Below are 14,617 nucleotides of genomic sequence, written 5' to 3'. Positions count from 1 at the left end.
GTACTTCATGGACCATCACAAGAGAGATTCAGTGGACAGAAACAAATTTTAACACGTTTCAAAATTAAAGACAAATGAAAGTAATTGAAGTAAACACAGATTTCTTCATGAGAAAGTCTGTAAAAACCAAATTGTCACTATCTAAATCTGGTAAAGTAACAGTGACTGAACTTTGTGACATCATGAAATCAATGCTGAAAACAAAATCCCACTAAAGATCACCAACACAGATAAGCACATGTAGGACATGTAATGTATCATCAATGCTTAGAATTGTCCTGCCACCTGGCAGGAATACCAAGCTTTAATATTCTGCAAATTTCTCGGTAATTTCAGACTTTCAACATCTCTTTGGCAAAGAAGTTTCATTTATAGTTCATAAATACAGATAGCTGGGTGAACATTTCATTGGATTGTGTACAAACTCATTTTACAAATCGTTACCATAACTGGCTTCTATCTTCAAATTTGTATTGTGGCTATTTTAAAGGGCTGTAAGTATATATGATTTTTGGATACCATTATGGTACAATATTTTTTTATATAGCAGGCATCATCTGTCCTTTTTCATTGAACTGCATGATTTTAAGATGTATTTTATATTAACCTTTGTATCGTAAGTAATCGGGTGAGAATATCAGAGACTATAAAATTCTGTGACATGATTAACACTTTTAAGAATTTATTTCACATTAGAAAAAAAATATTTTCACTGTTTTGGAGACTTCAGGCACTTGTGAAAACATCGACAAAAATATTCACCAAAAAAGGACAAAAATGTCTTTAAAGAAATATAAATGACATATTGAATGAACATGAATTCCACTGTGACATTCAAGAATTTTGAACAGGAGAAAGAGTTAAATCTACAAGGCAGGCGCAATGTTCAGGTTTGGTTCAGTAGGGTCTGGCAGAAAAATGCAAAACTTTGGTTCCATCAATATTGGTATTAAGAGCAGAAATGGAATTTCGCACACAGATAAACGAGCTGATATCAGAGCGTGCTTTCCATTATAAAAATACATCAATATTTTGCAGGATTATGAAACACAATGTTGGACTTCAACCACGCAAGAAAATATGAATAAAAAAGAAACATATCCACATAATCTTCACAAGGAATATATGAGAGTTGCCACTTAAATATTTGGATTAAAATGAACGTGCATAGTACCAGTTATGAAAATAAGATGTCTATAATCAGACCTGCCAACCTTCTACAACCAAAAAAAAAAGTATTCTTATAAGGAAAAAAAGTATTTTTTGACAAAAAAAAGAGTATTTTTAAAAATTTGTTTCAACAGAACAATTGCCAGCCTGTTATAGTGAGATCTGTGAGAAAAAAAAGTGAAATGACTGAATGACTCTACTTGAAAACTTGATGATTCACCCTTTTAAGCATGTACTCATAGACAAGAATTTACTTGTTTTGTTCATGCAAAAATTTACTGGCCAGACAGAGATTTTTACCGGTCTGGGACTGTCGGAATGGCGCTAGTGTCATGCGCTGTTTATAAAACATGATCAGAAATTTGAAAAAAAAAGTAACAAATCATACAAAAAAGGTATTGGTGTATACTGTATTCATAGCAAAAAAGAGGAACAAATACATACGGTTGGCATGTCTGTATAATGCATCTTTAGTACATGGTTTACTGACTGATGGAATACTTTGAGATACGAATATGAACTTAAAAAGATGTCTGTTCAAAAGCCACAGGTTCCATCGAATATCTATTCACATTTGATCACCACAGGGTAAAATCAAATAATTTTAATCGTAGAAAATCTATATGAAATCAGAGCAAAGGAAAAAATAATTATGAAATTGAAATGCTACTGTTAATTGAACCGTTTTGCAGCATTCCAATTCAGACACATTGCTGACAGAATTTAAAAACATTGAAACAACTAAGTTTATTTCTAGAATTATGTTCATAACAGTTTTTTGTTCAACCTCTCCTGTGAATGAATGAAAGGGATAAGATATGTACTAGTATTTCATATACCAATGGACCACCATCATGTGTAAACAAAGACATCTAATCATATAGAATTCACGACAATAAAAAATGGTTCTCCTTACAGCTTAATCCTGAAAAATGCTTTTCTCTTATCTCCCCACCCGATAACATTTTTGTGGTCTCACAAGTTTCAACTCTCAAATGAAAATACAGACCTTTGATTAATGCACATGATTGAGAACGCACTACTTGTTTTGAATGTGCAAGTAGGCTTCTTTTTTTTCCTCGAATAATACAAATATTCTTTTTTCAAGCATTATAATTGTTAAACACATTAAAAAAAATCAAATCAATACAAAAGTATTATTTATGTTTTGAAGCCTGTCTAAAACTTCAATAAATGATCTGAAATGTGAATTATACTTGAGCATTATTGAATATTACAATATTACAAAAGCATAGTACACATTGCACACATTTTTTACCTAATAGAATTTAAAAATGGTACTTTCCCAGCCGTTACAATTTACATTTCAATCTAGTGCCCCCTTTCAGTAACAATGTTAATATTTTCATTAAAAATAACTGTTAGAGCAATTAGTTTACATATTCAGGAAAGCCACTGACAAATATTATATCCTGAAATTTTCAGCCAATTGCATGCTGGAGAAGATAAAAATATGCAGACAATTCATTTTTATTGGGCACCAGATCAAATCAAATTTTGATGTACAGTCAGTAAATAGTAATTCATATTACATAGGTTATGTAGATTCGAATCAGTGACTGGTCAATACGCCATCACGTGATTATAGCTGCAAGGATTGCATGCGTTATATTCTAGGTTTTGACATCATTTAACTATGTTGTATTGTCAATTGCAGAGTTATATTCACTAGGTGATGTCACTCGCTGCTTTAAAAGTTGCGTAATCAAGTTGTCTATTTGATGTACGTGCTAGTGTTAACACGTCCATTGCATGAAGAACGTACTTGATATATTTTCCCACAAAGACTATGTAATATAACAGATATTGCCTGGTCTATCGTTAATAGAAAACATTTCAACTCCCTTCTGAAGCTATATTTTTCCCTCGGGAGAATATTTTCCTCCCTCAGCGCTGCGCACTTCAGGCAAAATATAATCCCTTGGGAAAAATATAACTCCGTCGGGAGAGGAAATGTTATATTCAAACTCTAGGTAGGCAATATCTGTATAATATCTTTCATACCACAACTGCTATGGGGCACATGCATTAATACAATCAAGTAATGAAATGGAATAGTGACATGCACTTTTGGAGGGATTTATCAAAACACACATGAGATGTAAGAAAGCTGGCAAATGCACAAATGTATGGTGTATCCTCATCAGCTAGTCCTAGAGGTGTTGTGGCTCAGTGGAAAAGTCTCCAGACTGTGAACCACAGGGTCTAGGGTACAAATCCCACCACAGCTCTTGTGTGCTTTGGCACGGCATTTATCTGCATTTGCCACTTTCCATCCAGGGGTAGTAAATGGGTAACCGGTAGGAAGAAATTCCTTGAAAGCTGGAAAACTTGATCAGAGTAGCCGTGCTGAAACCGGGGTTACAGTACGCAGCACTTAAAACATTTTATCAATGGCTGGAAATGTTGCATATTAATATTACTATTTAATCATCATTACATCTGCCAAGTGATGAACATAGGGAGAAGAAGTAGACAACAGAAATGACTAATCAGTGAGTTTCATGGATAGTGTAAGATATATTTTAGTAAATTCATGGCAGTAAATATCCAACATCTCACGATTATGAAATAAAGAATTATCCTCTCAGATGGCAAGATCACCCATGTCCTCTGAAGTACAAAGAATGTTTGTCCACATCTTTTATGATCCATGATATAGGGCTCCGGCAAATTGGTCACCTCATCATTTCACTGGTGCAGGTATACTTTGTTACAGAACCAGTTCTTGAAGATTTGATATGGATTATGATCCACGATATAGCCTGAGCAAATGGGTCACTTCTTAGTTTTTACGGGTGCAAGTACACCGTTCTATTTTCCATTGCTGCTATCTCTCAGAAAAGGTCTTACAGGATCAGTTCATGGAAGATTTCACAAAGATTTACTGATGAAATATGAAGTTGTGGAATGTCCATCGATGCTAGGGGCTGATTTAAGAGCTCTTCCCCACATCCAGCAATCCATCCAGTTTCACCAACTGAAAAGATTAATGGTAACAGAAAAAACATGAGAGTAGAAATATTTCTTACAAAATAAATGTTTGCTATTTATAACAAGTGGAATGCCTCTGGCCGTCTCACCTGCATCACGCGGTTCAATATAGCAGCAGTGCTGACTTTGAATACTACTCTAACTCACACAAGATGTTCAGTGATACATGGTTACTCTTATGTCCACTTTTTATGAACGAGACCAATAAACTTACAGAGATATGATGGTTATTCAACAAAAAACCCCAACATAGCCAAAGTTCATTGACCTTACATGACATTTGACCTTGATCATGTGACCTGAAACTCGCACAGGATGTTCAGTGATACTTGATTACTCTTATGTACAAGTTTCATGAATCAGATCCATAAACTTTCAAAGTTATGATGGGAATTCAACAGATACACCCAATTCGGCCAAAGTTCATTGACCTTTGACCTCGGTCATGTGACCTGAAACGCGCACAGGATGTTCAGTGATATTTGATTACTCATATGTACAAGTTTAATGAACTAGACTAATAAACTTTCAAAGTTATGATGGTAATTCAACAGATACCCCCGATTCGGCCAAAGTTCATTGACCCTAAATGACCTTTGACCTTAATCATTAGACCTGAAACTTGCACAAAATGTTCAGTGATGCTTGATTACTATTATGTCCAAGTTTCATGAATCAGATCCATAAACTTTCAAAGTTATGATGGGAATTCAACAGATATCCCCAATTCGGCCAAAGTTCATTGACCCTAAATGACCTTTGACCTTGGTCATGTGATGTGAAACTCATGCAGGATGTTCAGTGATACTTGATTAACCTTATGTCCAAGTTTCATGAACTAGGTCTATATATTTTCTAAGTTATGATGACATTTCAAAAACTTAACCTCAGGTTAAGATTTCGATGTTGATTCCTCCAACATGGTCTAAGTTCATTGACCCTAAATGACCTTTGACCTTGGTCATGTGACATGAAACTCTAATAGGATGTTCAGTAATACTTGATTAACCTTATGGCCAAGTTTCATGAACTAGGTCCATATACTTTCTAAGTTATGATGTCATTTCAAAAACTTAACCTCAGGTTAAGATTTGATGTTGACGCCGCCGCCGCCGTCGGAAAAGCGGCGCCTATAGTCTCACTCTGCTTCGCAGGTGAGACAAAAATGTGTCATATTTTTCATTAATTCAATTGTGAGATTCAATTTATTTATTTATTTCAGATGTAACAATATATAATGTTCAAAGGTTAAAAAACGGGTAGCACCTCAAAAAGCTTACGCTTAAAAATAACCACAAGAACAAAAAATATACAACATAACATAAATAAGATAATTACATTGAACATAAGATGTTTATAACCATGATGGAAACAATGTATAGTAAAAAAAATGTTACTCTGTAACTATGTAAATGTACATGAAAGAAAGAAGGGGGAAATATCGTACAATACATCAGGGGACTGTTGCACAAAGAAAATCTCTGCATTTTTTTGCCAGAGTTTCTCAATGTGTTTTTGTCAATGCCAAATGTTTCATGCAACAGGCCCCAGGGATGTTTTGATATAAACTGACACAGTGTGAGATAAAAATAAGATTTTGAAGAATTCCTTGATTCACATACATTCAGCAACAAAAAACTGGCTCTATCAATAAATCTTTATCAATAAAGATGTCATTTACATTAAGAGTAAACACTGTAAAGGCGTACAGGATTTAGAATGTCATGGTCTAGGTCAAAGAGGTCACTGGCTATGAAAGGCACAATACACGAATGGCTATGAGATGGGGGTCATGAAAGTTCACAGTATTGTGAACTCACTTGTCAGCTCTGACAATTTGGTGAAAATCTTTGGTTTTTGATTGGCTGAGAAGCACTGAGCTCTCACTGTTTCTATGGTAACTATCAGAGAATGACAACTTGTCAGAGCTGACATGCTTCATGAATCCATCCCCTGACAAAAGGAATAAACTATGTAATGAAATTCCTGATAATTCAGGAAAACATCCTTGTTTTATGTCAAAATATCTAGAAGCACTTGCTTTTCAAAACATCTATATTTCAGATATTGGGACTATGTCACTACAATCCCTTGAGCATCACCTCGAGCATACAGAACATATACTAAAATCAAGAAAAAGGGTCAATTTTGAAAAAAAAAACATTGTTGCTTCATTCTGCCAAGGGATGGCAGAATTGGACACCAGTACTCACCCATTTTACTCTCTCCAGATCAAGTTCTGCTTGTTTAAGTTTCTCCCAGTTATAGTGCTCCTGACAATTCAACTTGTAGAGGGTACAGAACTTGTCCGTGTCCGTCAAGATGTCGGGCTCCAGTGGACACCCACAAATGTCTCTCAACCCAACCTTTGCAAGGGAATATACCATGACAACTTGGCTTCATTATTTTGATTACTTGCTTATTATGTTTACTTGCAAAAATTGTTTATCATCCAGATACAAAACATAAGTTTACCAGCAACACCTTTTGATTTTTTTCATATTATTTTTTTTCAATCACATATTTCATTAATAGATTTCCAATAACATCATAATGTGATGATTGTCATTTGAAAGTAATGTACTTCAGCATAATATTTGGCCTGGTAATTGATGAACAAAGAATATGAGTATGTCATATGACTTACACGCAAAAGAGGAAGGAATCTAACCTCACTTTTGGTTGTTGTTTGTTTCTTAACACATTTCTCCTATTAAGGCATATTTCCTGTTGATAGGAATATTCTGTTTCACATGAATAGACAATTTTCCCCATCACTTTAAGCAAAGAAAAATATACTCCCAGAAGAAATTCTCATGTCAATATTCACCTTAAGACTCAGTGAAAATATGAATATGGACATAGTTTGCTCATTTTCTGATTGACAAACCACCTACATACACTACAACAATCGCTGACTTGCATTGTAACGATTTATATCAAGTTGCAAGTGAGCAAACTTAGCACATGCAACATGAGAATTTTAGAATGTTCTCGGGTGTTACCTTTGAGTCTTGAGCGCCACCATGATATACCATCCTGACTTTGAGTTCTGATCTGCTTTGCTTTTCATCAAGATAGTCAGCCAGTTGGGACTCTCTACAAAATTCACCAACAGAAAAAGAAAATAGCATGTTGAAGATAAATGAAAGTAGTTGCAGTAGACATTGATTTCACAAGAAAGTTTGTTAAACCAAGATTAAATGTCACTATATCGCCATGGATCTAGATCTGGTAAGTTACATAAATAATACTTTGTGGAATCGTGAATTTAAGATTAAAAAACAATCGCACTGAAAATTGCCAACACAGATAGGCACATATTATGTACCTTAAGGGGACAGAGTATCATTATTATTATAACATATATAAGACATATATAAATCTTGGAGAAAAATCCAGCCTAATTACTGGATGCTTTGCTCTTAATACTGATAATACCCAAGTTCTCTCTAAAATGTATCAAGTCATTTGGCACATAACATTTCCCTACACATATAAATACAACAATTTTATCATTCTTTTGGGGGATTGCGTTAAAACCAAAATGTTGTTTGTTAGCACAACTGGAATTTACTTTCTGTTACTGGGAAGCACCTGAGCAATGCTTCGTGTAACAATGCAAACTAAATTCTGAAAGAAACACTTGTGTGTAAATGATTACTAGAAAAAAAACCTACATATGGCATTAAAACAAGCTTCACTATCACCACTGATAAAGTCTGTTTAAGAAACAGACTTATCAAATAAACTAATCAATTGATAAACTGAAATCAAATTAACAAAAATCATACTCACCTCAGTATCTGAGGGCCTCTGGACAAGCATTTCGATGTCGGCTTTATGGGCTAAAAAATGAGAGGTAAAAATTTTCTACAATACATGATATTCAATTTTTTTTGTACAGTGACATATTATTTTGAACAATTCTTAAATAAATTTTCTCAACAATTATAAAATTTCCAGTCCCTTAACCCTAATTCTCCCGGGGGGGGCATAATGGCCCCCCCTCGACAATTTTCGCGATATATCTGCTGCGCAAATCTTTTTGACCTCGCCGCTCACCGACTATTTACTTTCAAGTCTCGCGCAAATTTTGAGAACAAATTTGTGATGCCCGGGTACACGGTTACGAGATTACACAACATTATGTAAGTGCATGTCAGACCCAAAGTTGCTCATAAACGTGATTTAAAAAAATTTCCTTTTAAAAATGACGTCATCTTTTTGGTACATGTAGGAATATTTAGTTTATAATTTCAGTCAAGATTGGTATTGATTTCGGAAGGTTTTAGCATAAACAAGTGGAGCGCCTCTGGCAGTCTCACCTGCATCACGTGATTCAATATAGCAGCAGTGCTGACTTTGAAAACTACTATACAATAATTATTCACAAAAAACACCATTCATATAATGATACAATACTATGTTCATTGACAATAATGACATTTGACTTTGATCATGCGACCTAAGACTTGTCAGTGATACTTGATTACCCCTATATCCATATTTTATAAACTATATCTATAAACTTTGAAAGTTTTGACAGCAATCTAATAATTACCTACAAAATGGCCAAAGTTCATTGACCTTTAAATGACCTTTGACTTTGGCCATGTGACCTAAAACTAGCATGAGATGTTCAGAGATACTTGATTACTCTTATGTCCAAGTTTTATCAACTCGATCTATACACTTTCAGAGTTATGATGGTTATTCAACAAATACCCCCAACATTTCTTTATGCTCCCTGAGCATTCTAGAGTGGAGTTGGCACTTTATAAGCCACATGTGTTGTCATCATTATTTACCTTTTCATATATATTCATGATAACAGACGACCTGGGCTTGCTTGTGATCTCTTTTAGTTTCATCATCTTTTCATCTATAGAGGCAAGGTTATTCTTTATCTCCTCCAGACTGCTTTCTAACTTCTCCCAATCGATGCCTTTCTCTTCACAAAACTCGGGGTCTCGTTTCCACTTCTTTATCTGATCGGGGAAGGCCTCCAAGATGCGGCTATCAGTGGAAGCGAGAGAGTGAAGAGAGGGAGAAATAAAAAAATATAAGTATTAAAATCAGAGAGAAACTAAACAAAACACAGAGTGAAGAGGCACTAAAATGCCAAAAGGAAAAGCAGCATGTTTTATATTTCTGCATATAACTGCATGTGGGGGGGGGGCTTTTTCCCCCTTACATCAGTTTATACTTAATGGTACCTTGTACCTGCTTCTAATCTACACGCATTATGTGAGTCCAACCAACTATGTAAGAGTTGGGCGTAATTATTATCTTACTGAGTTTGTGAATCTACTGATAAATTGCCAGGATTTGATTTTTTTTCTTCACTTTAATGATATAATAGGATTGGTATTCATGAATCCATTGATAACACCAACAATAGTGGATTTGGGTGTTATATTTTATTAGTACCTTAATTCATTAATCCACTAACTACAGCAAGAAAATTGGATTCACCTGTGACACTGATACAACCTTTATTCCAGAATCCATTAACACAAGCGACCATGGTGGATATAAATATTATACTTTGAGAGTATTTTTATTTATGAATTCACCAATAACATCAACCATACTGCTTTTGGTAAATTGCCAATTCGTCCACTGCCAACTCGTCCACTCACCACATGGTCTACCTTTATTTAGTCTGATACCATTCCTTCAATCAACATTTCTTCTTACAACCATTTGGTCCAATCATCACTTTGTCTAATCATCATTTCATCTAATAACCAGTTGGTCTAATACCCATTTTCTTTTCATTCACTTTGCACAATTAACTCTCTAGTTTAATTAGACCAAATGGTGTATGGACTAAATGGCTATTGGACCCACTGTTATTAGACAAAATGGTATTACACTAAATGAAAGTAGACCATATGGTGAGTCGACGAACTGATATTAGACCAAATGGTAGTAGACGAGTTGGAATTTGGACGAATTGGAAATAGACAAATCGGAAAAACCCTGCTTCAGGCGTTATAATTTGATAGTTACATTACAAGTGTTCCCTTACTATGGTTAAAAAATTATCTTTCAGATAGATTACAATATGTATCTTTCAATAAAACACTTTCTGACCCACTCCCCATTTGTTGCGGTATTCCTCAAGGCTCAATCCTTGGCCCGCTTCTCTATATTATCGATGTAAATGATTTCTGTTATTGTTCTAATGTTTTTAAGTTCATATTATTTGCTGACGATACTACTTTGTTAATATCTCATAAAAATATTGTTGAATTATCCAATATAATATCAACTGAACTTAATAATGTTAGTAAATGGTTTGACAACAACAGGTTAGTTATCAATGTTGAGAAGTCTAATTATATATATTTCCATAATAAACAAAAAGCTTTTCCCAATGAATTGAATGAAAATTTTACAGTAAAATTAAAACAATCAGTTTTAAACAGACTTGAAGTGGTCCAGTTTTTAGGTTGCACCATCGACCAACATGTTACTTGGATACATCATATACAATCTATCTCATGTAAAATTTCTAAAATCACTGGCATTCTTAGTAAATTACGTCATATTTTACCCCAAACTATTATGAAATTATTATATAATACTCTTATCCTCCCCCACTTAACTTATTGCAATAGTGTTTGGGGCAATACTTATAAATCACGTCTACAGGGCATCTATAAATTACAAAAGAGAGTTTTAAGAATATGTACCCATGCAGAATTTAGAGCCCCATCAAAACCCATTTTTATATCTCTAAACGTTTTGAACATATACCAACTCAATAAATATTGCACAATGATTTTAATGTTTAAATATCATAAACAAATCCTTCCACGTGCATTAAATAACATGTTTTCTCTTAAAAGCAGTATTCACTCTTATAATACAAGAAGTTCTTCTAAATCCCATGTTGGTAAAGTCAATAAAGAGTTCATGTTACAATCCATACGGTACTCAGGCCCATCTTTCTGGAACTCCCTTCCCTCATCCATTCTTGTTTCCCCTTCTCCAAATGTATTCAAACGAAGACTCAAATTATATCTTTTATCTCATGATATGAATTATTGATAATTTGATCAAATTCCTTGCATTGTATTTGTATTTGAATGTATTTATTTATGTCTCTTAATGTATTTCAATTTTCTTCTCATTTTCCTTTCTAAAACATGTTTTGATTCTTCAATTCTATGACTTTCTCTCGTTGGATTACTGCCTTGACAAAAACTTAATGTTTTTTTGCAGTATTCCTCAATTCCATCCTTTTCTTGATATCTATGTATTACTTTATTTAACATAAGCATGTTCACATGTATATCTTTATAATGTTTTTTTTTTGTTTTACAATCTGTTATGCTTACATGCATTTATCTGTATATATTTTTATTGGAATTGAAAATAAACGAATTGAATTGAATTGAACAAGTGAATCCATTGATAACACCAACCATAATAGAATCAGGTGTTATGAATAATCTGATAGTACCATTATTCATGAATCCATTGTTGACAACAACCATATAAGATTGAGCTGTTATAATTGGTAATGATAACATTACTTTAATGGATGTTCAAATTTGAGAGTATCATTATCTATAGGCCAACACCAAAGAGCGCAAAGGATTCGAGTGTTCAAATTTGAGGGACTACCATTAGGTACAGGCTAACATCAACTAGCACCAACCATCTTGAAGTCTGGTGTAATGATTACCTTGTTGATGATGCGAGTGTTCCTTCATCCCCGTTGTCTTTGCCGTTTGTATCAGGGTTTGCTAAATCTGTAGTTTCTTGTGCCATTTCCTGCTTGTAAAGTGACAGCTGCCAAACAAAACAAATATTGTCAATGAATATACCATTTAGGGTCCAAATAGACATACATGCCGGTGCAAGGGACAGATACTATGTCAATCAAATGTAAGTATCCTAGTAAAATTACAAACACAAATAGAACAGTTTCTAACTTTGATAACAATTGGGCATACATCACTGAAAAGGTTCATCTGACTGGCGTGCAGACATGAGAAAAAAGTTCTTTAATACTCAATCACAGGAATTTCCTGTTGTAGTGCAGTAGAAATTTTTCATAACTTCATGGTAGTTGTTTTGTACAAGTCTTTTTTTGTTGATTCGTGTTCTAGATGGGAATTGAAGTAAATTCAGCTTGGTTGCCACCTTGGCAACCTTGAGCAATTCTTTTCACATATTGCAGATATGCTAATTAGGCTAATGAAAAAATTGAGCAAATTTTTCACATATTGCAGATATGGTAATTAGGCTAATGAAAAAATTGCTCTAGGTTGACAAGATGCCAACTGAGCTATACAGGCGAGAAAAAAATATACAAATTTTTGTTCGCTATCTTGACAAAAAGAATTACCTAATACATCAACTGCACACTGTTTTAATTTTTAACACACACTAAAACGGTAGACATACATATTCAGACTTAGTGGTAGTGCTGTTATCGATAACCTTTCTATCATTGTTGATAATACCCAATATTATGTAGGGTTAGTGATTTTTGGACGGAATTCACGGAACAACCTTTGAAACAGAAAGTGGTTTTCAAACGTAAAATGGCATAAAACATATTTTTCCTCAAAATGCACAGAGCAGCAACAATGACAATTCAAACATCGTGACTGCCCTGGACTTCATGGTATCGAAAACATTCACAAGTGCCAGTTCATTTAAGAGACCAAAATAACTACCAAAAAAACAACACTGCTATGTGTTGCTGCCCTCTACATTCAAAGATGTAACATCACCACATCACAAATGGCGGATAGGTGAAAGTCGTTGACCGCTCAGAACGATGTCCAAAAAGCCCCCAAATCATCGATAAAATTTCATTCAACCCTTAAATACCGGTAATGCTAATAATGTGAAAGGTGAGGATGTATTCATGCTAAATATATTTTTTACATTATGTTATGTACTCATTTAGATTTGATGAATGGGGATTGTTGGTACGGAGGCAGATACTAATTTTGACCAGCGAGAGTATTGTGACTAATCAATCCATCGCTAATCATTGCCATGCGTATTGATTTTCTATGTTATAAACGGAATTGTCACCTGTTCTTTTGTCGATTTCAGTAAGATATTTTTAGCGATATATCAACAGAGAATTTTCTTGCCGATAACAGCACTAATTAAAGCGGACTTTCAGAGGTCTTGCTCTCTTTGGAATCGGGATTTTAGCAGAGATTTATCTAAACTTAATAGAAAATTAAAGCTACTCACCATCTTCAAGCGTTTGTTCTGGCATCTCCTTGCATAACACATTGATGGTGAGCCTCCATTTTTACGATTTAACTGAAAAAAGTGAAATAGAAGTAACTATACAATGAGGTACCACAGGATATGGCATGCGGACACTGTTCATCAAAGACTGTGATTGCAATGTATTACTCATTAATCTAAAACAACAACAACAAAATTATAAAACAAACAAGTTTTAACAAGGACAGTAAGAGCAAAATCTGATGTTTTTATTAAAAAAGGTAATACATTCAGGGTTATACTTGTGACCTAGGGTGTGTTTCATTAAAATTTGTCATCTAACATCCAACAACTTTTCTTTGTTTTGATTGGCTGATAAACAGAAGCACAGGAGATTGGATAATGACAAATTTCATGATTTCCACAATATGAGTATATGGTATTAAATGATAGAATTACACAAAGACTTGGGGAAAGTTTGTCCCAAAGATTCTCAAAAGAGCCTGGAAAAATCCCCATATCCTTGAATGTTACAGTAAGTTGCAAAAAGTAGCTCCTGAAAAATGAAACATTAATTTTTTTTCTTTCATATTTGTCAAATAAATTCACATTTCATTTATTTTCTTTTTTAATAAAATATTTATAGAATTTTGAAGAAAGAATAAGTCATAACATTTCGTAAGTCTAGATAAGCCAACCATCATACTTTCAGGAAAAAAATAAACAAAAATTTATCTAAATTAAAGGGGAAATTTATCCTGATACAGTCCGACCTCTCTTTTCCGGACACGTTGGGACCAGCACCAATCCGAATTAGGGATTTATCGGGATCTGGGAGACCCAATATACATACACGCAGCTGCCTCCCACAGCGGTACAGCAACATGTAATCTATTTAGTGGGCAAAAAGACATTATTTACTGCACTGTCAGTGCAAATTATAGACGGTATTTTTACGGAAATGAAATTGATCGATGGCCAAAACTCTTGGATAATTTACTTAGCAAAATGATAGAGCATATCTCAAGAGAACGACCCGATGAAACTAAGTTTTACAACTGGATCATCGCAGCGGGTGTCGCAACTGCGCAATGTCAGCCATTGTTATACTGACTGTAGGCTCATACATAATAAATGGCGCTGAGTATCCGTATTGAAGCCTAGCCCTAACTAGTGAGATGTGTTATTTTTACCCCGGGAAATAAAGAGAACATAA

The 14,617-nt window shown here is 34.3% G+C and overlaps 1 protein-coding gene across 1 annotated transcript in view; it reads right to left on the bottom strand.

The window, feature by feature from the left end:
• Window positions 1–3,201: 3,201 nt before the first annotated feature.
• LOC121412112 overlaps window positions 3,202–14,617 on the bottom strand; it is a 54,937-nt gene continuing 43,521 nt past the window's right edge. Inside the window, exons 26-32 of the mRNA XM_041605019.1 lie at window positions 13,423–13,494; window positions 11,888–11,994; window positions 8,997–9,204; window positions 7,984–8,033; window positions 7,191–7,284; window positions 6,399–6,551; window positions 3,202–4,171 (exon numbers count right to left, since the gene is read on the bottom strand). Coding sequence (XP_041460953.1) covers window positions 4,127–4,171; window positions 6,399–6,551; window positions 7,191–7,284; window positions 7,984–8,033; window positions 8,997–9,204; window positions 11,888–11,994; window positions 13,423–13,494 — 729 coding nt within the window. The 3' untranslated portion in view covers window positions 3,202–4,126. The remainder of the gene's footprint in view (window positions 4,172–6,398; window positions 6,552–7,190; window positions 7,285–7,983; window positions 8,034–8,996; window positions 9,205–11,887; window positions 11,995–13,422; window positions 13,495–14,617) is intronic.

The sequence above is a fragment of the Lytechinus variegatus genome, chromosome 3 (assembly GCF_018143015.1).
Source record: "Lytechinus variegatus isolate NC3 chromosome 3, Lvar_3.0, whole genome shotgun sequence".
Lineage (NCBI taxonomy): Eukaryota > Metazoa > Echinodermata > Echinoidea > Temnopleuroida > Toxopneustidae > Lytechinus > Lytechinus variegatus.
Note: the sequence above shows the minus strand (reverse complement) of the source record. Positions and strands in the feature narration are given on the sequence as shown.